This window comes from Ceratotherium simum, chromosome 17, assembly GCF_057802395.1.
Source record: "Ceratotherium simum simum isolate JZ-2026a chromosome 17, ASM5780239v1, whole genome shotgun sequence".
NCBI lineage: Eukaryota > Metazoa > Chordata > Mammalia > Perissodactyla > Rhinocerotidae > Ceratotherium > Ceratotherium simum.
Genome location: NC_141916.1, coordinates 5,230,398 through 5,257,502, shown reverse-complemented (window position 1 = coordinate 5,257,502; position 27,105 = coordinate 5,230,398). Strand labels below are relative to the sequence as shown.

The 27,105-nt window shown below is 40.4% G+C and overlaps 1 protein-coding gene across 1 annotated transcript in view; it reads left to right on the top strand.

Moving 5' to 3' along the window:
* MSRB3 (methionine sulfoxide reductase B3) overlaps positions 1-26,717 on the top strand; it is a 164,491-nt gene extending 137,774 nt beyond the window's left edge. Inside the window, exons 6-7 of the mRNA XM_004429371.3 lie at positions 14,727-14,824; positions 23,522-26,717. Of these exons, the coding sequence (XP_004429428.1) occupies positions 14,727-14,824; positions 23,522-23,680 (257 nt within the window). The 3' untranslated portion in view covers positions 23,681-26,717. The remainder of the gene's footprint in view (positions 1-14,726; positions 14,825-23,521) is intronic.
* Positions 26,718-27,105: the final 388 nt, after the last annotated feature.

Sequence of the window (27,105 nt, the reverse complement as noted above, 5' to 3'; positions counted from 1 at the left end):
TAAATAGATACAACGAAACATGGCATTTCAACTCAAACAAGAACGGACAGCTTACAAATTGTTGGTGGCCCAAGTGCCCCTCCATTTGGAAGAAAATAAATGGAAATGTTGTCCCATACACTGAAAGAAATCCCAGATGAATTAAGATCTAAATGCAAAAAATAAGAACTCCGCCTGAAATATAGGATACCACGTGTATAGTCTAGAGGCAAGGAGCTCTTCTTAACCAAGGCCAGAAGCCCAGAAAGTGTAAAAGAAAGAAATAGACTTATTTCACTAAAAAAAATCATCAAGTCAATATAGAAACAACAGATATAGGAGAATAATTAAAATGCAAAGGCAGTAGTTAATATCTACAACATACAAAGAACTTTTACCAATTGTGAAGAAAACAAGAACAACAAATAACCCAATTAAAAAAAATGGCAAAGAATATGATGATACCAAGTCCCGGAAAAACAAATGGCCAACAAACATTAAGAGCTGTCTATCTTACAGGTAGTTAATGAAATACCAATTTTGCTTAAGTGAGCTACTGGCAGTAATTAATGGAAATTTTTAAAAGTTGCAACACTCATTGTTGATGGTGATATGGAGAAAAGGGCATTCAACTATGTTTGTTTTGGAAAGGCATCTAGAAATATCTACTAAACACAAGAATACATTTACCCTTTGACCTAGCAATCCTATTCCTAAGAATCCATCCCAGAGGAAGACAAATTCTACCAGATGTAGGAGCATCTGTGTAGGGGTGTTACTGCAGTATGTTTCACAGAGGAAGAACAACTGGAAACAAAGTCGTTCCTGTCGCTTGGGCGATGGCTGCACAGCGGATCATTATGCAGCTACTGGAACGTTTACGTTTGTGTCTGTAGATACTTATGATTTGTAAGGCTATCAGAACGTGGACACTAATGTGGGAGAACCCCTCTTAGGTTGTAAACAGAGGTTTGTGGGATGAGGAAAGGGGCCAAGAAAATAAGGGAAAAAATACTGCAGGTAATGTATGTATGATATAGTCACATTTCTCCATTTATATATGGTTAATAAATGTGTGTAGGACATTTTTAAAAAGCAGCAGGGGCTAAGCAACAAGGCATTAAAAAATTAATAATGTTAAGATATTGTGGAGGCCAGAAACCAAGGGCAATACCTGAAACAGCAAAAAACGGAGATTGAGAAGTAAAAATTATTTATGTAGGAGAAAGATTACAAATAAAAATGCATAAAAATAAAAACTGTTAAAGATCAAAAAGCTATTATACTGGCTTTTGAATTACAGCTTAAGTCAAAGTAGATGAGTTTTAAAAATCTTTTATATGGCACCAGACCTTGGTGAAATTTCCCCTAAAGGAGTTTTCTATAATGGAAAATGTAATTAAAAGTTAATTTTTACCTAGCCTTTCAGACCATGATTTTGGCCGATATTTAATAATACCTGGTTGAGACTTTTGTAATTTTTTTTACACTAAAAAGGGGCCAAATATGAAAAGACTATCTACCGCTGCAATAGTGCTAGAGTGCCTTATGTTTATGGATGCTGGGCACACCTTCCACAATTTTGTGCTGCCCAAACTAGAAAAGATCAGAGAAATTGCATAGGTGCCCATGATAAATGACAAAGAGATAGTAATCCATGGAATGCTATACTCTGGTCTAGTGACATAAGGAACAATGAGATGTGAGAGGTGACCTTTGTCAAAAATGTCTGAAATATATACATTGATTTACTATGATACTATTTTCACAATTTTTGTTAATACTTTCTTCAGCCCCAATTTGCTTTTCTTATTCAACAAATATTTTAGTGCCTACTCACTTCTAAGTAGCCAAGTCTTGCACGTGTTCATCATTTACCATTTAGTGGGGTAGTATTGAAATATTACTCCACGACTGACAGAATGATATGTCAACCTATAGGCCGTGGAATGTGCTATGCATGTGCTTGGACTTCTGTGGAATTTTACTCATTTGTTTTTTTGTCGTGGTGATCCAGTGCCAAATTAAAATATGGCTGCAGCACCAGTCCACTTTAGCCAGATTTATCCATCTGAAGTTCAACTTTCTTCATGTGGTGACATCTGATTTTTCATTCATTAAGCTTGTCAGTGCTTAGAATCAAAGCCATTGAAACTTTCAAATTGCAAAGGCCACTTGTACCCATGGGTCTTGCTCAATACAGGACTTTGGCTCCATGGACTAGTTTAGTTTCAGCTCTCTGAGTTGCTCAAAGAGCTGTTGATATGAGGGATGTTAGGGACCTTCATGGAGGTCCTTAGAATGTAGGTAGGAGTTTGGAGTGGGGTGAAGACTGTCAGCCAGGTGACAAAATCTTCAATAAAAATTGGTAAGTGACCTGGAGATTCTACAAGTAATTCTAGAACAAAGGCTTTTGTGGCTGTGAATTTTAAAACCAAAGCAAGGATTATTTTTTAATCCCAGATTTCCAAAGTAACAAGAATGTATATATAAAATTCATTCAACTGAAATTTATTAAATGCCAGGCACCCTTCTAGGAGCTTGGAATGCAACAGGAACAAAACAGTTATCTCTGCCCACGTGGAGTTTACATTGTACTTGGGAGAATACAGACAATAAACAAAAAACATTGTAAACAGCAAGTTATAGTATTTAGAAGGTGATTAAATATATGAAAAAGACGAGCAGAGTATTGGGGATTGGATGCTGGCAAAAGATTTTTCTAAAGGATTTAAAAAAGAAGGGATAGTTATCAGAGTATGCCTTGGTTGGTTGTAGTTTGCTTCGTGCATTTTTGATGTAATTTATTTTTTAAATATATTAGAGAATGTACAGCATTTAATAAGTTGCTTCAGCTTTGCCGTGTGTCTGCTGCAAAGGCAAAACATCTTTTGTCATGTAAACAACTCTAAGAAATTATTTTGTTCTAAAATGTTTGTATTCAATAGCGTTTCAGAGCAATCTGTTCTGTTTCAAAATATTGTTTCAAGATGGTTTGCCAGAAATTTAAATTGCAGCGGGTGAACTAAGTTTTGACGCATCATAAAAGGGTGATGTAGACCAGTGAAGGATCATAGAAGATTTATGGAAAGAAGGAGATATTTTATTTCAGATTGTAGTACTTAGAAGTATATAATAGAATAAAGATCTAAAGCCTATTCAGAAGTTTAGAGAGATTCAGTTAGAGAAAAATATCAGGAGAAAATGTAGGTAAGTAAAAGAATTTTGAGACTTAACTCTCTCAGAAAAAATAATCGTACATTTTTATCAGGCACATATGTTTAGGAGAGGAATAATTCTGAAATTTTTGATAAGTACCCACGTAAAGAGTATATGTTAACAGTTTGTCTGATAGTCCCAAATGATGCTATGTGTTGAATAGACCTAATTCAGGACTGCAGTTGAATGGAACATTATTTCACTTTTAGTCTGGGTTGCATGTCACTGAGAACAGAATCTGTTTCTTTGAATTTCCCCATCCTCTATCCCTCCTGGTACTCTTAAGGTCAGTTAAGCACAGTAAATAATCTTCACTCAGCAAGCAATCCAAATCACCATCTTCCTGTCCGATGTAGCTATAAATTCTAAGCAAACTCTAAACTCCTTGTGAAGCTTCCTAATGGATGCCCCACTGGACTGAAGAGCTTTTGGAAGCAAAATAAAATAATCATCTAAAGTTGAATGTTTTTGAATCAAGGTTACTAGGTCAACACTAAATTTAAAACCAGTTTGAGAGACATTTTTTAATGGCACTTAGAAATTATGGCAGAAGGTCAGGCCGTTACATATGATATTGCTCAGATCCTTTGATGCTGAAGGTCTACAACTGACTTACGTGTAAGATATATTTTTTAAAATATTAACTGTGATTTAAAGTAGCAAGAAAACAGTGTTCAGGCCAGGGAAAATAAAGTCCCCCTTCCCAGTTTTTTGGTTGAAATGATTTGAGTTCAGTAATTTTATTGAACCCGAAAAAACATTATGAATAGCTGCCTCCACAAAGGGAAGTAGGGAAGCTTGCCCCTGTCAATTCCTGCTCGGGAGTTTCGGAGATATTTTGAGATTGCAAGGAAACTGTGGGTGAAATCCATACCAATTAGAGATCTTGTGTGTTTGGAACCATTTAAAAATGCTGTGCAGGGCTCAAAGGAATTAGTGAAGCCTGCTGCAACACAGCCACATTATTAATCTCCAGAGAGAATAGGTACCAGATGTTGACACTGCCCAAAGGACACCTCAGTGTTCTCGGCAGTCTTGAGTCATGTTGTCCTTTAATAGATTCAAGTGTCTGAGATGATTATGGGTGATAAGTCTATGTGGTTTCTACATATGAATTATTAATAATCAGCTTGAAGAAATGTACTATTTTTGATAGGCAGGAAAAATAAACATATTATATTTGGTATTTGTAAAAAATCGCCTAAAGTAAAATAGTAGAAATTCTTGGCTTTTTTTTCTTTTTTTTTTTTTGTGAGGAAGATCAGCCCTGAGCTAACATCTGATGCCAATCCTCCTCTCTTTTCTGAGGAAGACTGGCCCTGGGCTAACATCCATGCCCATCTTCCTCTACTTTATATGGGACGCCGCCACAGCATGGCTTGCCAAGCGGTGCGTCAGTGTGTGCCCGGGATCCGGGCCTGGGAACCCCGGGCCGCCACATCGGAGCGTGCACACTTAACTGCTTGTGCCACCGGGCCGGCCCCTGGCCTATTTTTTTTTTTTAATTACTTTGATTGGCCTAGTGATAGGCATATCCAAACTAAGTGATTATCTTTTAATTAAGTCCGATTTTGTTGTTAAATAATGAAATACGTTATGATATTTTCCTTCTTAATTAATTCATTCAACACATATTTCCGTGAGCGAGGGGTTGAGGATATAGAAGTAAACAGAGCGGTCATGGTCTCATGGAGCTTGGTGAATGAAGCAGAAGACGCTAATCGAAAATTCCCTGTGCAAGAAAGTAGTTGCACGGTGGTACCTGCTTGGAAGAGAAAGTCTTAATGCCGTGAACATATTTGAGGGGGAGCCTGACTTGAGTTAAAGCTCTGGATTCATTGATTCAACTGTGTTTATTGAGCACCAACTTTGTGTCAAAAAGCAGAATAGATTCCCGTGATCATTTAAAACGTGACTCTCGTGGCTCTCAGTGTGGGAGACCAAAAGCTATAGGAACAGCAACAGACGACTTAAAATAAACCAAAGATGATAAAGATTCTAGGGATGGAATTTTATTTATTTTTTCTTCATATACCTTCTGTTTAGTATCCTAAGGAGCATTCGAATAATGCTTAAGATTTTTTAGCATGTACAAATATTTTCATATCACTCATTTTATTACAAAATTTCCATTAGAAAGGTAATATTAAAACATTTTAAACACTTTTGGAAATGGAGAAAGGTAGGATGTGAGGGAGGGACACGCAGCATCCATGGATTTTAGCACAAACGTCCTTATGCTCTCCTGCTAGTCATCAGCCTAGTTTACCTTCCTTCCCTGCCTGGCTCAGCAAAGAACAGGCTTGGTTCAGTCTCTCCACTTCACGTATGCTTTTCAACCTGACAGAGTTCAGCTTCTGTCATCATCGCACTGAGATGACTCTTCCCAAAGTCTTGCAAACCTCTTAACCTTTGAATTGAGCAGTCTTCTCTCAGGTCTTATGTGACTTGCCCTTTCTGTAGATTATGTCACTGCTGTCTGCCCTCCAAACTTAAACAATTTCCTCTATTATCTGACTCTGTCCTCATTCCCCTGTCCTCTTCCTGTTTCTTGAAATGCCCTTTTATTTTCCTTTACAGAGTCTTATCCCTCTGCTCACCTTTTAAATACCTGTCTGGTTCTCCACTCCCTTTATATTCACCTCCTGCATATTCTCATCCATAACTTTACTGTCTTCTATGCTCTGATGACTTTCACATCTGTATCTTTAGCCTAGGTCTTACTTCTGAGCCCACATATTTCTCTGTTGCCTAGATAGATCCATACTAAACTGATTTTGTTTTTTTCCCTGAAAAAAATGTATGACCAGCATGATCCAATTAGTCATACAAGCTGGAAACCTAGTGATAATTTGACTTTGCCCTTCTCTTCACTACTCCATAGGTACCAGTGATCAGAATCAGTGAATTCTGCTCTCTTAATCTCTTCATAATCTCTCTTCTGCTCTCCAATCCCATTGCAAATGTCTTCATTTAGAGCTTCATCAATTCTGTTCCTGTATATAGTCTTCCATCTGATATACCTGTTTTCATCCTCCCTCTTATTCCTCACCCTCCAGCCTGCTTCCAGAGCCATATTCCTAAAACACACATCTGCTCATGTTACTACTGTGCTTAAAAGCCTTCGGGTGGCCCCCAATCATCATGCCATCCAAAATGTCCCTGGCTGCAGTGCTCCTCGCGTTTAGAACTACTGGGTGACTTGACCACAAGATGAAAAAGTAAGGTGACTAGTAACCAAAATAGAATTAATACTTAAATAGTACATTGCGTTTAAATTTTATTAGCATTTCTTCATGAATTTTTAGAGTCTATAGATCTATGCTAATTTATATATGTATATATTCTAAACTCCCTGCTTTTTAAGATAAGTATTTTCAGTATCATTTTTATTTGAGGTTATGCTTAATAAAGCTGAATGGAGCATGGGAGAGTGTTCACCAAAACCAATGATTTTCTTTTTTGTCATAATTATTGTTAAACCATTTTCTTGACTGGAATATTTTGCCTCTTGAGACTATTGCTTGTGTGCAGTGATGGAATCGTGTCATCAGCGTATAGGGCAGTACTTGTCCTCATATTTGCAATGACAGGAGGGCAGAAATACAATAAATTCTCAAACCATATCAAACAATCCCATATAAAGTTGAGAAGTGGTCTAGGAAATTTCTTTCCATGGAACCAGACCGGGAGGAGACCATCCCGACCTGCCTTGATTGTGACTCAGAGGGCATTGCAGATGTCAGAGAGGAAGTGTTTGTCCCTTACAGTGCCTTAGAATCCCTTTTCAGCCAGAGTCAAATCTGAGCCAGTTAAAGCTGCTAAACCTCGTGTTGATTTTGACATTTTTATCAGTAAGATAAAACATAATATAATTGTGGTTAGTAGAATAATTATGGTGCCTAAAATCTGTTGCTTCTTCCCATAAAATATTACATCAAGAGACTAAAATCTGCAGCTTATTAAAAAGAAATGGCTTCTTGTTTAAGATGATAGACTAAACATACGTGTTTGTTTCCCCTTTAAAGGGGTCCAGAGACCCAGAGACCCCTGTACAGTGAGAGTAGGAAAGAAGAAGAAAGAGAAGAAGGAAGGAGTAAAAGAAGGAGAAGAAATGCATTGCAAAGAGAATGGGAGTGAGGGAGGGCGTCTGAGCAGACAAGAAATTTTAACCAATTTTTCCACAAAAAAAAGAAAAGAGTGGAAATGCATTAACGCTTACCACTGATTAAGGAAATCTGCAGCCCAAAATATGTACGGGCATTGTTGCAGAGATGCCCAGCAGAACTACAGGGGGGCTCAGAGGCAGAGGTGTCAGGAGCAAAACTGGGGCCTGACCACAAGGTGTTTAATGGAAAGTCTTAGGAACAGCTGGACCCGTTTCACATGCCCTCACTTTTCTGTTTAGACTGAGAAAGCATCGGTTACTCACGGGAAAAGAAGAGAACCTGGAAGAGCTCTCTTGAGGTATTCCACAGCCCCTCCGGGAGCACTGGGCCTGCTGTGGAGGTGTGGACGCTCTGGAGCGCACGCTCTCCACTCAGCTGTTCAGGGAACCCCGGGACAAACCCTGGACCGTCAGCGGATGGTGAGGATGTTCACAGACCTCCAAGTCAGCTTTCTGTTCAGAGTTAAGACCTGGTAATAGGGAAACAAACCCATCCTCTACCCGAGGGCAGAGGAAACCTATACCAGCTGCACGGGATGACTGACCCAGACCTGCATTCTGAAATAGAAATGGTTGGCCGAGGCTCACAGAGATATGTGAGGAAATGCAAGAGCCAGACAGACGAAAACCAAGATGAGGAGAACAGCTGCTCCAGAGGAAACAGGGATAGTGCAGAGAATAAGAGACAAACTAAAATAAAACAACCCTCTAATCCATATTCTCAGAGAGATCTGAAATGATATTTCATTTATAAAATAAGAAGATGATGCTATTTAAAAAAAAGAACAACTGGAGACAAGGAATAATGTGAAAAAACAAGTTGCCAAGAGATACCTATGATGCAATGCCATTTATATAAATTTTTAAGCATTTAAAACATTATATATTGTTTATGGCTATAGACACATATAGAGAATGAATCAGAACAAGTGTGGGGATGGCACATAAGCAAGTATCTTTGAGGCCCCAGGAGGTATAGAAGTAGGAGAGGAGGCTGGAGGCAGATCTGGTTGTAGTTGTGTCATTTGGTTAGAAAAAAAGAAAAATCTGAAACAACTATAGAAAAAAGTTATCTGTTAAATCTGGTAGTTAATATCTGTTAAATCATGGATGCCTATTGTATTACTCTGTATACTTCTACATATGTTTGAAATATTTGTAATTAAAAATTCAAAAATTAAAATGTTGAATTACAGGAAGACTTTGTACAATTGTATAATAAAGTCATGGCCCAAACAAAAAAATAAAAGAAAATGTGACATGACTTTTAACATGTGATGCAGTGTCACAAAAGGAAAATCTATTTGACTTCAGGCGGCCTGGGTTTATGATAATTGGACCCTTAGAGAAGGAAATATAATCCTAGTACTCTGTAGCTCTATGGTAAGCAACATGTATATAGCCATAATAATACAACATATATGTAGTTTATTAGTTTTCTACTCTTAGAATCAATCTGTAGAAAAACCTAGAAGACTTAATTATGGTTGGGCTTTGGAATCGGGGGACAGAGTAGGTGGAGGGAGGATCAGGATGCTAAGGCTGTCCTACAGGGTGGAGAGTCAAACCATAGTAAGCTAGAGGATGCTCACGTATCCGTTTGTTCATGCATCAGTTTTTTGCAACATCTCTGATGTTGCAGGCACTCTTTGAGGTGGTGGGCAGTACAGTGGTGAACAAAACAGACAAGCTTCCTGCTCTTATTGAACTTACGTTCTAGTTCAAGAGGCAGACATTACCAAACAAGGTTTTAAAAGAATTAAAAATATAGCCATCAGAAATTCGAAGGGGGAAGAGAGGGAAGAGTAGTGAAAGTATGAGTGCTAAATCTTCATCTTTTCACAGAGGGAATCAATTTATCATGACTAAAACAGCACTGTCCAGTGGTGGAAATGTTCTGTATCTGTGCAAATATTCTCTATCCATACCTGTGTTGTCCAATGTCCTAGCGATTAACTGCATGTGACTTGAGACCTTGAAATGTGACTAGTGTGACTGAGGAACTGAAATTTTAATTTTATTTAATTTTGATTAATTTAAAGTTAAATTATGATATGTGGCTGGTAGCTGCCGTATTGGACAGCACAGATTTAAAATGAAGGAATCAAGAAAGATCAGCATAAGCATATTTTTTAGAATTAAACCAAAAACCTGTTAAACATGATTGTCTGCAGGGGTGGGGAGAATTGAAAGGGAATATTTCACTGTGAGCCATCTTGCACTATTTGATTTTCTACTACATGCGTATGTTTGGTTGATTACTACTTAAACTTTTGGGTCTTTGAGGGGGACTAGAGAATCATCCTTTTTAACATGAGATACAAGTTGTACTTGTAGTGTCAATGAAGTGAATAATTGGCCAGGAATCAGAGCTCTAAGCTTCAAACAATTCTTGTCAGCAGGGGGTCTTCATAGAGAGTTTTATTATTTGGCTGGAAGTAGCTAATAAGGTAAATTGTGGTCAGTGAGGTTAACAGATTCTGGCTACAAAGAAACTAAAAGCTACAAATTTTGAAATATGGTGCTAGAATTATAAAGCTGTGAGAATTGGTACTCACACAAAAATGTAGATCTGCCAATCTCCAGTTTGTCTCACCAAAACCATGCTCAAGTATAGATCATCACTGATAAACCATCACCCCAGCCCAACTGGGATTTATTGTACTCAAACTGATTTTGCATTTGAAGATGATAAAATATTTGTAATTATATTTCAATTCAGTGAATTCTTGGTCATGAGGAGTTTCTGCTATGTTCTACTGATGGGTCGTGTAGCTGACAACCAAGGTTTCTGACTTTTATTTGGAGGCTGGGGGAAGATGTAGGGGAAATGGAAGCTGTATAGCCATCATTGTTAAATTAAGAATGGGGAATGAGGGCCACATTTTCTAGACGTGCTACAGATGGAATTGGCTTCAGCTTGTTTATAATCTGTTGCTAGTTTTAACAACTTGTTTCAAAGATTTTTGAAAGGACGGAGGAAAAGTTGGAATAGAGGGCTGAGAAAGTTTTTTCTCAGGAGGCAGTTCGAGTGAAACATTTAAAATTTGTCAACAGAACATTACTTGTGGAGAGCTATGTCACTATTCAGTTATGGGTTCAAGTAGACTCAGAGCAGCTTTATTAAGCTACGTTATGAGTGAGAAGAAATAATTCTTTTTACTGCAACCTAAAAAAATTCATTCTAGTTAGATGGTAACAAGCACGGAGGATCTACTATTAATAAAGTGGATCACTTGTTCTTATATTTGAGATGTAAATGAACATATTCTGGATTTGCTTCACATTATACCAGCAGTATTAAGTTAGGTCTGCAGAGTAATTTGGCCTGATGGTTGGATAAAATGGAAGCAGAACTGCCATATTCCAACTTGTCTGCTTTAGTTGTAGTACCTGTATTTGTTTGCTATCTAAAGATGAGAATTCTTTAAGGGAACAGCCTATTTATTCAATATAAGATATTCTTGGTAATAATAGGCTGATAAAGTTTATAATCTTGGAAATAAAATGATAATACGCTCAAATCCAACCTCATCAAATAGAAACAAAGGGATGTATTGGGGGTGGGGTGAGCCAACTCTGTTTATACAGATTTTCACATGACTTTCCTTTTAAAAAGTGCGTGGAATGCATCCAAAACAAATAATGTTTTGTTAGATGAGAAGACCAAAAAGGAAATCCTAGAGAAAGGAGGATGGATGATCTTTCTTTAATGTCAAAATTGACATAAACACCGCCCCCCTCCCCCTTTGCTCAAGATAATTTTCTCAACAAGACCCAGATTGCTTCAGTCTTTGCCTATCACCCTTTGAAGCACTTTCCTTATTATTAGGAGTGGGGGCAGGGTTTCCTTTGAGGATTTTTACAACAGTGAAGAGTTCCTCCTTTAAATACTTTCACATGATGAGGGAATTCCGCTTTCAAAGTGCTGTCATTGCCGTGCCTTCTCTGCCATAAGCCAATTTATTCTTGGGTGAAGGTCCTTCTTAGTTTAATTGTCAGTAGAACTTACCTTTCTGATGGATTCTGTTTCTATAGAGCTTCACTTTTTTGAGAGACCTAGCAGAAGAACTCAACAATCTCCTTTGTTAATCTTCTTGGTGAAGTTGGCATGATTCTCCTTTGAAATGTGTTCCATCACGTGGGGTTATAGTCTTCAACATGGCTGCCCTTGTCAGTCTCCACTGATTAAGATTTGGGTTACATATCCAATAGTCCATCTTGAAAACTGCATTTCTTCTACAGTGCAAAAGGACACTGAATTTGGGGGAGTTTTGAAATATCTTTTTTTTTAGTGTTTCTTCCAATGTTTAAATAACACCATGGTAAACAACAAATAAACTATTCAAGGGTCAACAATTTTCTCAGAAACATTGAAATCTTTTGAGAATCTCTACTCTGTGTCACTCCACCTCACCCTGCTCAACTCTTGAATATAGTCTTCTGGAAAATTCTATAAGTATTTAATTCATGGAGACAAAATGTATAGTTTTATAGTTTAATAGCTCATTCAAAAGCAATTCCCTCCCTTCTCTAAAATCTTTAGTAGGCAATGATTCACAGTTATCGGGAAAGAATTACGAGTAAGAAACTGCAAATAGAATTGACAGTTTTCTCAATATCATTGCGTAAGGGTGAGCTGCTAAGTCTTTGTGGTTGGTTTAGATAAATGAATAAAAAGTTATCTATATGTTCCAAACTAGATTACATGGTTTACATCATTACTCTTGGACTTTCTCTTTGAACAGTGGGTCTTGAGAAGGTGAGAACAGTGGGTCTTGAGAAGGTGAGAGCAGTGGGTCTTGAGAAGGTGAGAGCAGTGGGTCTTGAGAAGGTGAGAACAGTGGGTCTTGAGAAGGTGAGAGCAGTGGGTCTTGAGAAGGTGAGAGCAGTGGGTCTTGAGAAGGTGAGAGCGTAGGTGTTATGGGGATACGTTCATTATCAGCCTCCACCTGGAGGCCCAAGTGCAGCAGTGTAACTATCAACTAATCCAGACATAGCAGGAAACATATTTCTTAAAACCTGCAGCCTCCTTCCTTCTCAAGTGTTTAAGTGAACGACCTCTCAGCCTTTTACTGAGGAAGAAAGAAGAACACGAGAAGAACCGGAGACTGCAGTCAGAACCCCCGGTTCTGGTTTGGGCTCCTCCGGCGCTTACTGCCTGCGGAACATTGGCTAGTAACTCATCCTTCTGATCCCCTTGCTCCGCCTCCTCCCCAAACCCTGGAAAGTGAGTGACCTAGATGATCTTCATGCTTTCACCATCCTAAGTCAATAATAAGGCTACTTCACCTTCATAGCGAGGCTTCATTACAGTGATTGAGCCAAGTTGGATACTTCGGCGAGAAATCAGCATTGATATTTCTTAATTTAGTATGTAAAAAAGGGAGTATGATTGTATTCTTTCTCTCTCCTGTGGGACGCTGTAATGTACCACAAGTGTTCATCCCACTAGCTTGTTTAAGGCTAATTGAAAATCAATTTAATAAACCTTTGAGCTATGGCTTTGTGTTGAACACCGTGGTGGGCAGTGAGAATAACTCAGCGAGTTCAGGCTCTGCCTGCAAAGTGCTCACCACCTAGTCAGAGAGGAAGGCACAAAAACTAATAAACCACAAATCCAGTGTGATAAGTAGAACAAGTATACATAAGATGCAGAGGTAGCATCGGGGGATGCTATATATATTTCTCTGTATTTATTTTGAATTCCAGAAGTAGAAAAATGTATGTGTGTGGAGGCTAGCTTTATGGTAAATTTATAAAAAAACTACTAACTGTTTACCTGTTTACTACTGAATCAAATATATCCCCCCATAATATTAGTTGCCATAAACTGCAATCAAATGAGTTATGATATGGGAGGTTGAAAAAAATCAGAATGTTCTCTTTCTTTTCTTAGATAAATGACTATTTTTCAATGTCCTCAAACATCACTATTAAACCTCTCTTTACTAGCAACTGGCACTTCTGTCATTGAACAAAGAACACCTAAATGTGTCAAGTAATCTTTATAAACCGAGTACTATAGCCTGGAATGTATTCAGATTCTCTTTAGAATTTAGAAAATAGGGAGAAATGAGTTTTCTGAAGAATACTCGTGTGTCTTAGCATGATTAGTTTTTGGAATGTTATGTCCACAAAGTTAAGGTTTTCCTGGTGATTCGCAGCAATCTTGAACTCAAATCACGGAAATGGAAAGTGTTAAATCTCGCACTGACGCTGAAAGCCGCACTGTCGCCTGCACAGTGGGGGGTGGGGAGCTTGGGGGAGTTTCTCGTAAAAACTTGGCCTGAGCTAATTTGTTTTGTTTGAAACTGGAAATCATATTGTTGAAGTTTGCATTCTGTTTTCTTTCACTAGGTGTGTTAACGCAAAGCACCATGTTTTTAAAGGGCTTCCTCCTTTGTGCAGGAATAAATTTGGCTCCTGAAAAAGAAAAAAATTTGCAACGGCAATTCAGCAACATCGCACCTCTTTCATTATTTCAGGGATGCAGGCTTCAGCTCAGCCACTCCAGGCATATTTTCTGGAAACCTGTAAAAACACGCCCATAAGCACTGAACATAAAACCCGACGGTACACTCATAAACGTTTGTACAATCTTATGGTCCACTTACCGTTGAGTTTCTTAAAGCTGTGTGCATATTTTAAAAATCATTAGAATAAATGAAAATTGGAACAAGATGCTATTTGAGAGAAGGTGCTACCTAGAGTTGCCTGAGGAACGCTGCTCTGTGACTCTCCTAGGAAGTGAGCAAGCCTCTTGCCCATAAAATAGACAGAAGCTATGCCTTCCAGATATCCCCTGTCCCGAAAAATTAGATTAAGATGGAAACAACAGAATATTCTTTTTTTTTTTTTCGTATTTTAACCGTCCAAACTAAGTACCGAAAGGGCATGCTTCTTAAAGAGGCGTGGACTAGCTGAAAAGTTAACAGCCAGACCGATTGGACTGTGTTTTGGAAAACGTCTCACTGTAAGACTCACGGTGCTTCAGGGCCATGCCCGGGGACTCTGAAGAGAAGAGAGAAGAGAAGCTGGTGAGAGAGAGCTTTGTAAGTTCAGGCATGCTCTAGAAAGCTACTGGATGGTCTTAGAATGTCTCATGAAACATAAAATCCCAGTGCAACTCTAATCTGAATGTGGGGAAACGGTTACTCTTAGAAAACAGCTGCACTCTTGCAAAATGTATTATCCTTCAGCTTTTGACCTTTTTTTTCTTTTCAGGTTGAAAAAGTTAAGCATGATTCATGTACTAAGGATTTCCATTCTTTGCTTAGTATTTCTTTAAAATTGCGTTCTAACCCAAGGCTGTGTCTCTCTCCCCCCTGTTTTGGTTCTCGTGCCCCCTCTGCCCCAGGTTGGCCTTCATTCCACGACGTGATCAGCTCGGACGCAATCACGCTCACAGATGACTTTTCCTACGGGATGCACAGGGTGGAAACAAGCTGCTCCCAGGTCAGTTAACCCCACCCGAAAACCCAATATGCTGCTCACTCTGCCATGCAAACACTTTCAAGACTCCTGGTTGTGCTAAACGTAGCAGCTAAGGTGGCATGACTGAACACCAAAGGGGCAGACAAGCACGATGAAGTCTCCATACAGTCCTAATGATATCTCAGTCTTCAGGTGGTTAGCAAGTCCAGTTAAATGTCAGTCATTGGCTTCAACACTATTTAACAAAACCATTGGTAGGAAAAATCATCTTCCATTGACTCGATACACGGGGAGTGGGCTGTTCTTAGGGCATGTGAAGATTTCATTACGTGGCCTCACATCACCTGATGTTCAGATAATTCCACTCTCCCTGCAGTTCTGTGTACCCACTGTTCAGTCATAATACCTTTAATGGTAATGATCCAAACACAGTCAACAAAGACCTCAGAAACAGCTTTCCTTGGGTACGTGCGAGGAGGGATGTTGGAGAATGGCCGTTGGGAGAGGAAGTTCAGTGGTAGCTGCATGAGGGCGGAGTGGGATACGGGATAAGGTGATTCCTCCTCTACTTCTAGTCTATAGACCTGTCCTCATTTCCAAGGATGTTCTGTCTCGTTCCTTCCACCCTGCTCTAACCAACTTAGTGCTGACTCTAAGGGAGAAAATGAGCATATGTTGAGGAGGAAGCAAAAATTGTTAAGCTGTCATCCCAATCAAGAGACTTAAACTTGTGGATATTTTGTGCTCAAACCCAGAGACGTGGCCAGAGCCTTCCTGTACACAGAATAGGAACAACTGCGTATTCTGTTCTAGAGTAGGTAGTCCTGTTCTCGTCTGTTGAAATAGTGAGATGAAAGTCTGAGCGTTGTGGCACGGACATTCATTGATACCGGAGTGTTTGGCTGGGGGAGGTCTGTTGCACAGGTCAGAGGGAAAAGGGGCTGTAATAGGGACGTGATGGCCACGAGGGCCTCCCTCAGCATTCTTTACCTGCCCTTTAACCCATTCATCGGGGCCGAGAGTTTAGGGAGTAGGGAGCTTATTGACTACCAAGTAGGGAGGGAGATTGGTTTGAACTTAACCATCTGATGAATTTCTGTTTGCATTTTTTTTTTTAAATAAGGCTGGCAAGTTGACTGCCTTTTAAGTATGAGGACCACTCTCTCCCTTGAAAAGCAGACTTCATATTTTCACTTCACTCTTGTTTCTCAGATGTGAGTCTCTGAGCAAGACAGTGGCACTTTCTGATCCTGGGTCTCACCCCCAGGGATTCTGATTTCATTGGTCTGGATGAGGCCTGAACATTAGCATTTTTTTGTGTGTGTGTGAGAAAGATTGGCTCTGAGCCAACATCTGCCAATCCTCCTCTTTTTGCTGAGGAAGACTGGCCCTGGGCTAACATCCATGCCTGTCTTCCTCCACTCTATACGGGATGCCACCACAGCATGGGTTGACAAGTGGTGCGTCAGTGCGCGCCCGGGACCCGAACCGGTGAACCCTGGGCCACCGCAGCGGAGCGCGCCCAACTTAACCAGTTGCGCCACCGGGCCGGCCCGAACATTAGCATTTTTGAAAGCTCCCCTGGTTAATGCTCACAATAACCTTATGAAGTGGATACTGTTATTCTCTCTCATTTTACAGTTGAGGAAACAGCCATAAGGAAGGCAATTACACTTGTGTAAATTTACGCGGATTTAAGTGGCAGAACTGAGACTTCAATTTGGGCGTTTAGCTCCAGAGCTCTTTACGGGGCTAAGATAGATAAATAAATGAATGGATGAATGGATAGATAGATGGAGGGATGGAGGGATGGATGGATGGATGGATAGATAGATAGATAGATAGATAGATAGATAGATAGATAGATAAATGCACCATAAAGAGTCACATTGAAATTAGAAAAAAGAAACAAATCCATGATTCCTCAGCAGTTTAATTCAATTCAGTTTTGAATTCAATTGAGTTTTAATTGATATTTTTACAACTGCCGCAAAAGCAAATTGTGACTATCTACCTAGGAGTCTAAAATATTTGACCAAAAAGTTACTGGGTAGGATGGTGGTAATTTGTAACTTGGTACATAGCACTTAGTAAACCTCTTTTAAGGCTAACAGTTGTTTTTTTTTCTTTGTTTTTTTTTTAAGCTGCCTTAATGGCCCGTTATATGACTGCTATTCTCCTTTTCACTCAGAACCCACTTTCAAACATTGAGTCCTATGAAAACCAAATAAAAAAGGCACAGGAGGGGCTGGCCCAGTGGCGTAGTGGTTGGGTTTGTGCGCTCTGCTTCGGGGGCCTGGGGTTCGGATCCCGGGCACGGACCTACGCACTGCTTGTCAAGCCATACTGTGGCAGGTGTCCCACATATAAAAAGTAGAGGAAGTTGGGCACGGATGTTAGCCCAGGGCCAATCTTCCTCAGCAAAAAGAGGAGGATTGGCAACAGATGTTAGCCCAGGGCTAATCTTCCTCACACACACACACACACACACACACACACACACACAAAGAAAAGTGAGGCATAAGATAATAATGTTCCTTAAGGCCCTACTCTCTGATGTCTGTGTGACTAATTCTTAAAATTCACAGTTGGAATAAACTTCCTCCTTTCTCTGTGGCAGCCACAGAGATAACATCAGTATCGGTCAAGAAAAGACCATTATGAAGATGTCCTACAGTGGCCAAAGAGAAATAAAACCACAAACTGAGCCAGGATTAGGCAACATTAATAAGAGGTGTCGCACTAACCCAGGCATAGCTCTCGGCCCTTTGGTTAAAGGCCTAGCTGACTGTTACTGTTCTCTCGTTCCTTTCCTAACAGCTGGGTGAAGAACTAACACTGACTTACTCATCTTCGACTTCTTTTTCCACTACTTTTACTTCTCATATTTAGAAAGCGTTTGACTCTTAAATAAAAGTCTTAAAGAGAAGAGGGAGGGAAATTTGTTCCATCAAGGTATATGTGAAAATACATGCTTTGTGAAGTTCCATGTAGAAAATAATCGAGTTCCAGCCATAAAGAATGATACATTTGCTGGATTCTTCCCCGTGTGGACAGAGCAGGGGATGCCTGCCACATATGTGCGGTAAGAGTTCATGAAATTAAAGTGCGTTGGGTGTCTTTCAATTTCTTTGTTTTTTGTGTGTTGCACACACACGTTTATTTTCCTTTTGTTTTACATTTTTCTTTAGTTTTCTCTTTCCATTTTATCATTCATCCTTTTTATCTTGACTTGAAGAAAAAATAACTGATTTAATGGTTTCCATACTAGAGTAACCATTTGTATTTGACTTCCTAGTTCCTCATTCTTAGCACTTTTTCATCAGTTTATCTTCTTTTACTTTACTTTTTCTTTTACTTCTTTTACTCCCAATTTCTCCTTTTTTTTTTTTTTTTTCCTTTTTGATGGTAACAGTATGGGAAACTTCTCTGATTTGCTTCTCCTCTTTCTAAAATTCTTGTTGTATTTTGATTTCACATGGCTTGTCTTTTCTCTGGACTGAATTGCATCACTGTGGTTTGTGTTATGAAGAATGTTAGATGCTTTTAGTATCTCATGGACACAATCAGTTGGGCATGTTATGTGGAGTACTTCTCTCGTGGTAGAGATGGGGTGTCTAAACATGAAGACCCTTTTACTGCCAACTTACACAAATGAACTGAGCTCCATGGATGAAGCCAGCAGACTCACCCTGCTTGCCTGGCAACATGGTGACATTTTTTTGGTGTATTGGTTCCTAATTCTTGCTCTAGTACTTAGGATTCTTCTTCTCCTTTTTATTTTATTTTTTTAAATTGTGATATGAATCACACCATGCAGTGAATTAGGCCTGATATTTGAGTGGAAATTGTAAACACATTGGGAGCCGTAGGCTGCCATCTCTTTACACTACACTGTAGTTTTTCCATGTGTCCAGTGACTTCTTAGGTAATAACATTTTAGTAAAATTTATCATGAAAGTTAAGATTGATTCAGTGCCATCATCACTTTTCAGAGAAATACTGTAGTCAGGTCCTGATCTTTAAGTTGCCAGCACGGAAAAAAGCGAGGAGGTGGGGATCCTCCCCTGCCTTCATTAGGATTCCTACTGGTGGAGGAAATGTTACCCTGTTACATTCTGATATTCTGAGTTTTGTTGCAACCATATTTGTTTTCTTTTACTATTCTACCTACTGAATCGAGGACTTATCTTCCAGTTATCTCTTTCAAAGAAAATCTTTGTCTTACATTTGCCCACTTGGCTGGGCACATGTGTCTTCCCCTGGCTGTCGCTGTTTCCTAATAATTTTCAGTTTTAAAGAATTTTCTTTAATTTTGTTTAATTTACATTTTTCAGCTAGTGATGAAATACATTGCTGCGATCCAGTATCGCTGACTACTGTCAATAATTGTTTGTCAGCCTCTCCTTAATCCTCCAAGTCCAGCCTGTTCAACAACACTTTGTCAGGAGTTTAAATTCAGTGCAAAAAGATAAGATTTGCATGGTTTAAGTTGTAGTTCAGCGAAGTAAGTCCCTCCTGGAAGTACTTGGGGAATTCTTCCTTCTTTAGATCAAAATTCTACATCTGCAGCAAATGGGAGACCAATAAATCACTTAACTTTTTGTAATAATCTTTAAGGAAACCATCAGATCTCTGAGTTTACCCAAGTTGGAGTCTATTTATGACTGCTGCTATTACTGCTTGAATCTATGATAGAGTCCCTTAAGTTTGTTTTAGATCATTGTTAATTTATTCTAAGTCAGCCAAATCAACAGAAAGGTAAATATCTACCAATACGGAGTATTTTTCAAAAGTTAATCAGTTTTTGGTAAAACCCCAAACCTTATTAATCTTTTGCAGATGACAACTCATATATTGCTGATGATTACAGATGCCCATGTGTTACAATAGGGTTTCAGACTCACAGCCCATCTCTCTTTTTCTTGATCTTTCAGTAAAATCATAATGCTAAACTGGTGACTTCACAATCATTTCCTTGGCAAATGATTAATATCACAGGCAGAGAGGAAAAGAGCCCTACTTATACACAAGTGTCTTCAATAATGGTGGGAGAACACAGGATACTACTGGCAAAGTAAATTGCTTTTCTTCTTAAAATCTTTCCTCCTTCCCATCCTGCCCCACGTGCCCAAGTGTAAAGGCCCTGCTTTGAAACTGCTTCATCTTGTAGATCAAACACTTAAGAGAAAATGACAATAATAAAACCCAAAACATCCTAGAAATAGCCAGGAGAAAACCCTCTAGGACAGTTGGAAATACATCAGTGCACAACTATGTAAAAGCATTGAATGCACTATTTGTGTGTCTTATGCAGACAGAGGAGAATTGCAGGCAGATTTTAAAGAATTATGTTAAATTTGATGCTCAATACTCTTTTTTTGGGGGGGGGTGTCTTTCCCTTCTTTCTCTGCAGGTTCTTTAGGTGCCGGCTTTTCTGAGTGGGGGGCTTAGGTGATAAAGGATTCTTGTAGTCATTTAAAAATTTTCTTTTGAACCCTTATCTCAAGCTTTTTCAGGATGAGAGCTGGAATATTTAGTTATAGTTTGTATTTTACCTGTAAAATGAAGGCATACATAACCATTTTAAAACAGCTTTCCAAATGCACCCCCAAGAGTCGGCCCTGAAATAAATCATTAACAATAGGTTTCAGAAATTTCTTCATCGGGCACCCAGTTTGTTTCAGTTACAACCAGGTGTGTTGAGAGAGCCCAGTACATTGCCAGTTGGCTGGGGCCGGAGAGGCAGAGCTCGCAGGCGGCTAAAGAAACAATGCATCACTGACAACTTCCATTCATCATCCCAGCCTCCGTCCAGGGGTAAGAGCTGGAAAGAATGGGCTCCATGTGCGTTCCCTGCAGGGAGGAGCCTTCAGGGCTCAGGCACTTTTAAAGGAAACCGGGCAATAGTCTTTTGTGGGACCCCGGGTGTCCCTAGGAGGAAGCAGAAATGGCGCTGTGTGGTTGGGCTTCCGCCAGACAGGTGGCATTGTAGCTTTGCAGGCAAGGGGGCGGGCATGTATGTGGTGGCACAGGTTTAAATGAACACCTTGCTATGCTTTGAAATGTTGCTCCTCCCTCAGTGATCTGAGCCTGGTGTGAAGCTTCCAGAACACCTGTGGTAAGCATGATGAAGCTGTCACTGTCATTTTTAGGGGACTCACAGCTTTTCTGAGGATTTCCCCACCCCATCCCCAACCCACATAGTTGTTTGCAAATGGTTTTTGTTGCCTTTTCCTAAACTATAATCGCTCTTCCTCGCCTCCCTTCCTTTTTCTTTTGCCTAGATTAGGGACATCTAGAATCTGTATTTTCCCTTCTGTTTAACCAAAAGACTAGTTCCAGATTGAGCAAATGAAACTGCAGACTGATAACTGACTCAGTTCAGCAGATTAAATTACTCTAATTTGGATTTTAAAAAAATGATTTGGGAAATGAAGACCGGATAAATATTCCTAAATGACTTCAAGTATATCCTTACCATGCTTTATTTTGGAGTAAGATAGATAGATCTATTTTCTAAATATGCCCAAGAGATGATTAATAAAAACAATATCATTTATTTGGCCCAGATAGCTGTATTCTCTCATTAAAACAAAACCTATCTGAGGCTTTTGTGTGAACCCTCCACCTCTCAGATGCCCGGTGATCAGTGTGCCAGAACTGGCTGTGAGAGCAATGTTTGTGCACACACGCTGGTCTCCGAGAGCACTCTGGTTCCTGTCGGCCTGCATGCTGACTCTGTTGGCAGGCAGAAAGCAGTGTGTTCTTGTGTCTATTGGGTAGGCATATGTAATTTTACTGGTGCATCTTAGCTGCTGATGCCTGAAAATATGGCCTCAAATGTTTATAGAAAGAAAAAGTAATCTGAGCTGTCAGCCTTGATATTACCTAAACCTGCATAGAATGTAGTAAAATAATGCAAGATTTGTTTTGTAGGCCTGTTTCATATTTTCCAGGCAATAGATCAAATCAGTTCAGGGTTCATTTTTAGTTCTTTAATAAGCTGACGTGGTATGTTGGCAGTAAAGTAAAAATGCACTTTTAACATGGAAGTGCCATGTAGTTAAAATTGCTATTTGTGCTATTTATTAATAACTAGAGAACGCTTGAGAATTGAGTTTAGCACTTTCAATGGGGAAACTGAGATTCTAGTTCTTTCCATTGTAATGAGCATAGTCCCTCACTTCTCTCTCATCATCTCCATTTGGTATCTTAGCCTCGTCCCCTTGTCAATTCCTACTTTCTTTCCCTGCAATTTATAAGTATTTTCTACACCAAACGAGCACAGTGAGAAGAATTAATAAATCATCTACATGCCTCTTCTCTCGTGTTGTTTCCTAAATCTTGACTCTTCCGTCTGCTCGAAATACTCTCCCCTAGATATGCTCTTCTTCACTTCCTTCAGGTTCTTATTCCAAAGTCACCCTGGAAAAGCCGCCTGACCCCCAGCAATGTTAGCCCCCAGCCCTAACACTCCAGATCACTTGCTCGTTTTTTCTTCTTAGCATGCGTTTCCACCTGCTATCCTTTCCATTTCCTTCTTTCCTGTGCATTGTCTGCCTCTCCTGCTAGGACATGAGCTCCATGAGGCCCGGGGCTATGGCCCGTCTCCAGGGTCTGGGACATTGCCTGGCATGTAGCAGGAGCTCCATAGATATTTGCTAAATGAATGAATGGAAGTCATTTGCCCCAGGCTTTGGTTTCTTTGTTATGTGACGAATGATGTGTTCTCACAGCCTATTTGAATGGGGTGCACTAAGGTCTCCATATCCTTCACCCCTGTCCCTGCTGAGAAAGGGAGGGAGATGGTAAGTGTGACAGAGGCTGTCGTCTCCTGGAGCAGTACCCGGCATCAGAGCCCTTAGTGCAGGGCGTATTCAGTGAGCCAGGCTTTCTGGAGACATTTTCTCTGGCTGGAGTTCACTTAAACACCATCATAACCAGCCATCCCTCCTCCTCTCTCTGTCTGGGTTCTGGGCCTCTTCTCCTTCCTCAGCTTTCTAGATAGTCAGTAGCATGGATTTGAGCTAAACAGCTTATTCCTTCTTTACGTAATATAGTTCACGCTGGTAAAGAAGCCAGCACGGCGCTCCACCTATTGGAAGCCAGAAAAAAACGAGCTTGTGGACTCTCGAGGTTTCCATTCAGCATACTTGCAGTCCTGGTGACCGTGACATAAATCTCTTGAGCCTTGCCGTCGCTTTGCTAGGTTCCAAGAACATCCAGCGCTTGTCTGATGTTAAGTTTTACTGCCCATGAAAGCAAACATCACCTCCGTCATGGCCAGTTAAACAGTATCTTTTACAGTGGACTTCTGCATATCTGAAACCCACCCATCCAAAGCCAGAAGTAATGCCAAGAGGGAGAGAGTTTATGCTGCCATGTTTCTTACAAGGGGAGATCAAGGGTCAACTCAATTCATAAAATTACTGCAGTCATTTTTCAACTGGCTGAGAGACTTCACAGATCAAAAAATACAGTGGCTCCTAAATGATTTCTGATACGCACAATTCTAGCGTTTTTTATTCTCAGCATGTGGTGCAAAGCCTGCCAGAAACCATCTTTGCAGCTATTGACAGGCGGATTAGAAATCATCCACGATGGTTTCAGTCATTTCCCTCCAGGCTGGTCATCTATTTAAAAGGCTTAATGTGAGTTCCTCTCAAAGCCAGCTTTGTACGCGCTCTTCCCTTACAGCTCGCTCTTCTCTTCCAGTGCGGGGCTCACCTTGGGCACATTTTTGATGACGGACCTCGTCCGACGGGCAAAAGATACTGCATCAACTCGGCATCCCTGTCTTTCACACCTGCAGATGGCAGCGGCGCCGGCGGCGGGGCGGGCAGCCCGGCCCAGGCGGACAAGACCGAGCTGTAGACGAAGGGAGAGCGCCGGAGCAAGTGTACTTAACGCACAGCTTACTTCATGATCCGAATTGTCTATCTTAGATATATTTTTTCAAAAAATATAAGGGCAGTTTTGTGCTATGGATATTTTTCTTCTTTTGCTTAAACAGAGGCCCTGGCAGTCAACGTATTTTGCTATTGACTAGATCTGGAACTGTTTATAACTTTAGCGAACAAAGATAGTTTTGTGAAACTTCTTCACAAGTCGCTTAGATACCATTTGGCATTATTTGCTTTGAGCACATAGCTTCTTTTAAGATTTTTTTTTCCCCTTGCTTAAGAGGCCCAAGGTGCTTGGTCTTTACACGTGACAAGACCTCCAGGCGGAGCAGAGAGCGGAGCTCGGGAGTGCCGGGCATGCAGACCTGCGAGCCACCTGGCCGGAGGTGCAGATCTACCTAAGATAAGGACGGAGTGATGTCTTAGGAGACTTCTCAGCCTTGTGGAAAGTTTGAGCTAAGGTCGTTTATTCTCGCTAAAAGGGTGTGAAGGTCTCAAGTCTTTCCTTATGTTAAATTGCTGCCAGACCTGAGGGGGCGCACCGAGTGTTATGGCAGAGAAGTAAACATTACCTCACGGTTAGGCCTTTCTTTTATTTTATTTTCCATTGAAAACATTGGAATGTAAGACAACTGTAAAATCTTGAGCCCCATTTTGCCCAAAGGTCACAAAGAAGAGCACCTGGCATTGCCTTGTACACGTCCATCCCCCACACCCAATCCTAGCTGCAGCTGGAAGGGTGTCTCGGTTAATTCCCCTGTCTAAAATAGAATACTGGGGACAGCACACTTCATCAGGGCAGCAGAAATAAGAGAGAGCAGAGAAGACCAAGGAGGAGGTCCTGGGTACTGAAATACCCGTGCCAGGCACAAGAGCTGACAAGATACTGCAAGTAACAGACAGAGCCCCAAGCGGGGGACCTCGTGCACAAGTTCAGGTGACCTCTGGAAAGATGTTGGCGGTTAAAATAGAAATAGCCAGGAGCTCAAGTCCCGCCCTTGACACTAATCTGCTGTGTGACAAGGGACAAGCCATTTAGCCTCTCCACGCCTATTCTTCATGTATAAACTGGGACTTACAGTATTTGTAAAATAATTGACACTTTCAGGGCAAAATTACTACATTGCTATACAATAAAGATCAGTGTTGTAAAATTAAACTGATCTGGTTCTAATTGCCTCAAAGGCTGAAGCCCAGGCATTTGAAATGGAAAGAAGCAGAGGAGGTTGACTTAGCTGATTGGTATGGAAACAGCAGAGCCGGGAGCCAGAAGTTTGCTTTGTAGCAGTGTGGCTGGTTTTACTCTGAGAAGCTCTGTGCGGTTGCTTTATAACATTTAGCCTGGTGGAATGGACGTCATTGTGCACAATCTGGTTTCCCAGGTATGACTGGCGGTGATTTCAGTTGATATTGCCATGGCCAGGTGTGAAGGTGTAGCTTATGACTGGTATATCTTGTGTTTGTAGCTTGAATGCGAATCCTGAAATGTAGTTTTTAAAAAATATTGTTTCTGTTAATCTTTGAAAGCTTATGAATACTGGCATCTTTTCTTATAAGCACCAAGACAAAAATAAGAAGGACACTTGACAATTTTAAAAAAGTCATGAGAAATTAAAATGAAAAGTTGTGACAAATCAGAATGTCAATGTGGTCACGTCCACATTCTTCTATGTCTCTGCAAACACTTCCTGGTGAGGTCCTGACATCCTGGTGGCTCTTCATTGTCACATATGCTACAACTTGGGGATTCCAGATGAGTTACGTTCTTCCTCCCTCAGCTCCCAGAATGTTTCATCTCAGCCCTGGGGTCCCTCTGGAACTCGCTGGTTCCACTCTCCTCTAGAAATGAGATGTAAAATTTAAGACCATTGAAGCCCAAGCATCCAGACCATCCTAGAAGCCTTCCCAACCTCACAGAGGAGCCCCAACATTTCCCAGCAACCCAAGGATCCCATGTGGGGTTGGCTAAAGAAGTGGGTCTCCCAGGAGTTCCTGTCACAGTGCACAGTCCATCCTTAGGGGCACACACAACACTTCTCACATGGCTCCAGCTGCATACGGTGGCCTGCCCCGGGGTCCGCTGGACACAAGCCACAGTGTTGGGGCAGATGAGGAAGATAAATGCCGGGTTTCTTCCCTCTCCCCAGAGACGCTGGGTTCTCATTGTTCCTTCATGTTGGTTGTAAGGCTTAACATTTCTCTCAAAAAACTGCTTTTCTAATCCTCAGTCTTTGTTTCAAGCCAGTTTTTCTTCTACCACGTTTTCCAGCATCAACTTTAAGAAAAATGCAACATCCACCAAAAACAAAACAAAACAAAACAAAAAACAGCAGGTTTATGCATGTGGTTTAATTCCACGTTGCTTTTGAGTTTAAGTGGTATCAAATTTCAGTATATTTCTGTCTTATGTTAAAGAAATATATTACTGGAACGTCAGTGAGCAATAATGTCAGCGGTCGAGCACTAGATTTATTTGTGCAGGATATGGAGTGCAATGAACTGAGTCAATATGGCGAGGTGTATGTGATCTGTGGGAGTTCTGCCACTGAAGGTAGGAAACGCATGGGCCTTTCCCTCTCTGCACTCTAGCCTTACTGTACTGTTAGGAGATGCAGGTTTCTGCTGGTGTGTAAAAAGTCCGTCCATACAGTTATGAGAACAGATCTGAAGAAAACAGCAGTTTGCATTGTGTTAGAGAACATTTCCATGTGTTTAAACTTTTCACTTCTTAGATGCGTTCAAATTCTTAATGCAAATGACATAGCAATTTAAAAGCCTCTCCATGTTAATTGAATTGAAAATGCCTTGCTTTAACTATGGAATATGATGAAAGGGACTATCATTTGTTCTGAAGGTCAAATATTATTTTTGCCTTAGATAGCTTTGTAATAATTTTTCTCCACACAATTCAAAACTTTTGAAAAATGATATGAAATTTTCATTAAAAAACCCTTTTCCTATGTTTATTGTATACAAAACTTATGCAATAAAATTTCTTTATAAGAATGTTTTCTTCTCTGATTCTTGAAGACTCCTCTTATTTTTAGCTCAGATACGTGGATCGTCCATTGGAGTTTGCCCTAGACCGCTCTGTTCACCTCCTTACCCAGCTGACAGTCTGTGGTTGGTATGGAGGAGCTCTGTTCACCTCCTTACCCAGCTGACACGTCTGTGGTTGGTATGGAGGGGCTCTGTTCAACTCCTTACCCAGCTGACAATCTGTGGTTGGTATGGAGGAGCTCTGTTCACCTCCTTACCCAGCTGACAATCTGTGGTTGGTATGGAGGGGCTCTGTTCACCTCTTTACCCAGCTGACGCATCTCTGGTTGGTATGGAGGGCCTCTGTTCACCATCTTACCCAGCTGATACGTCTGTGGTTGGTATGGAGGGCCTCTG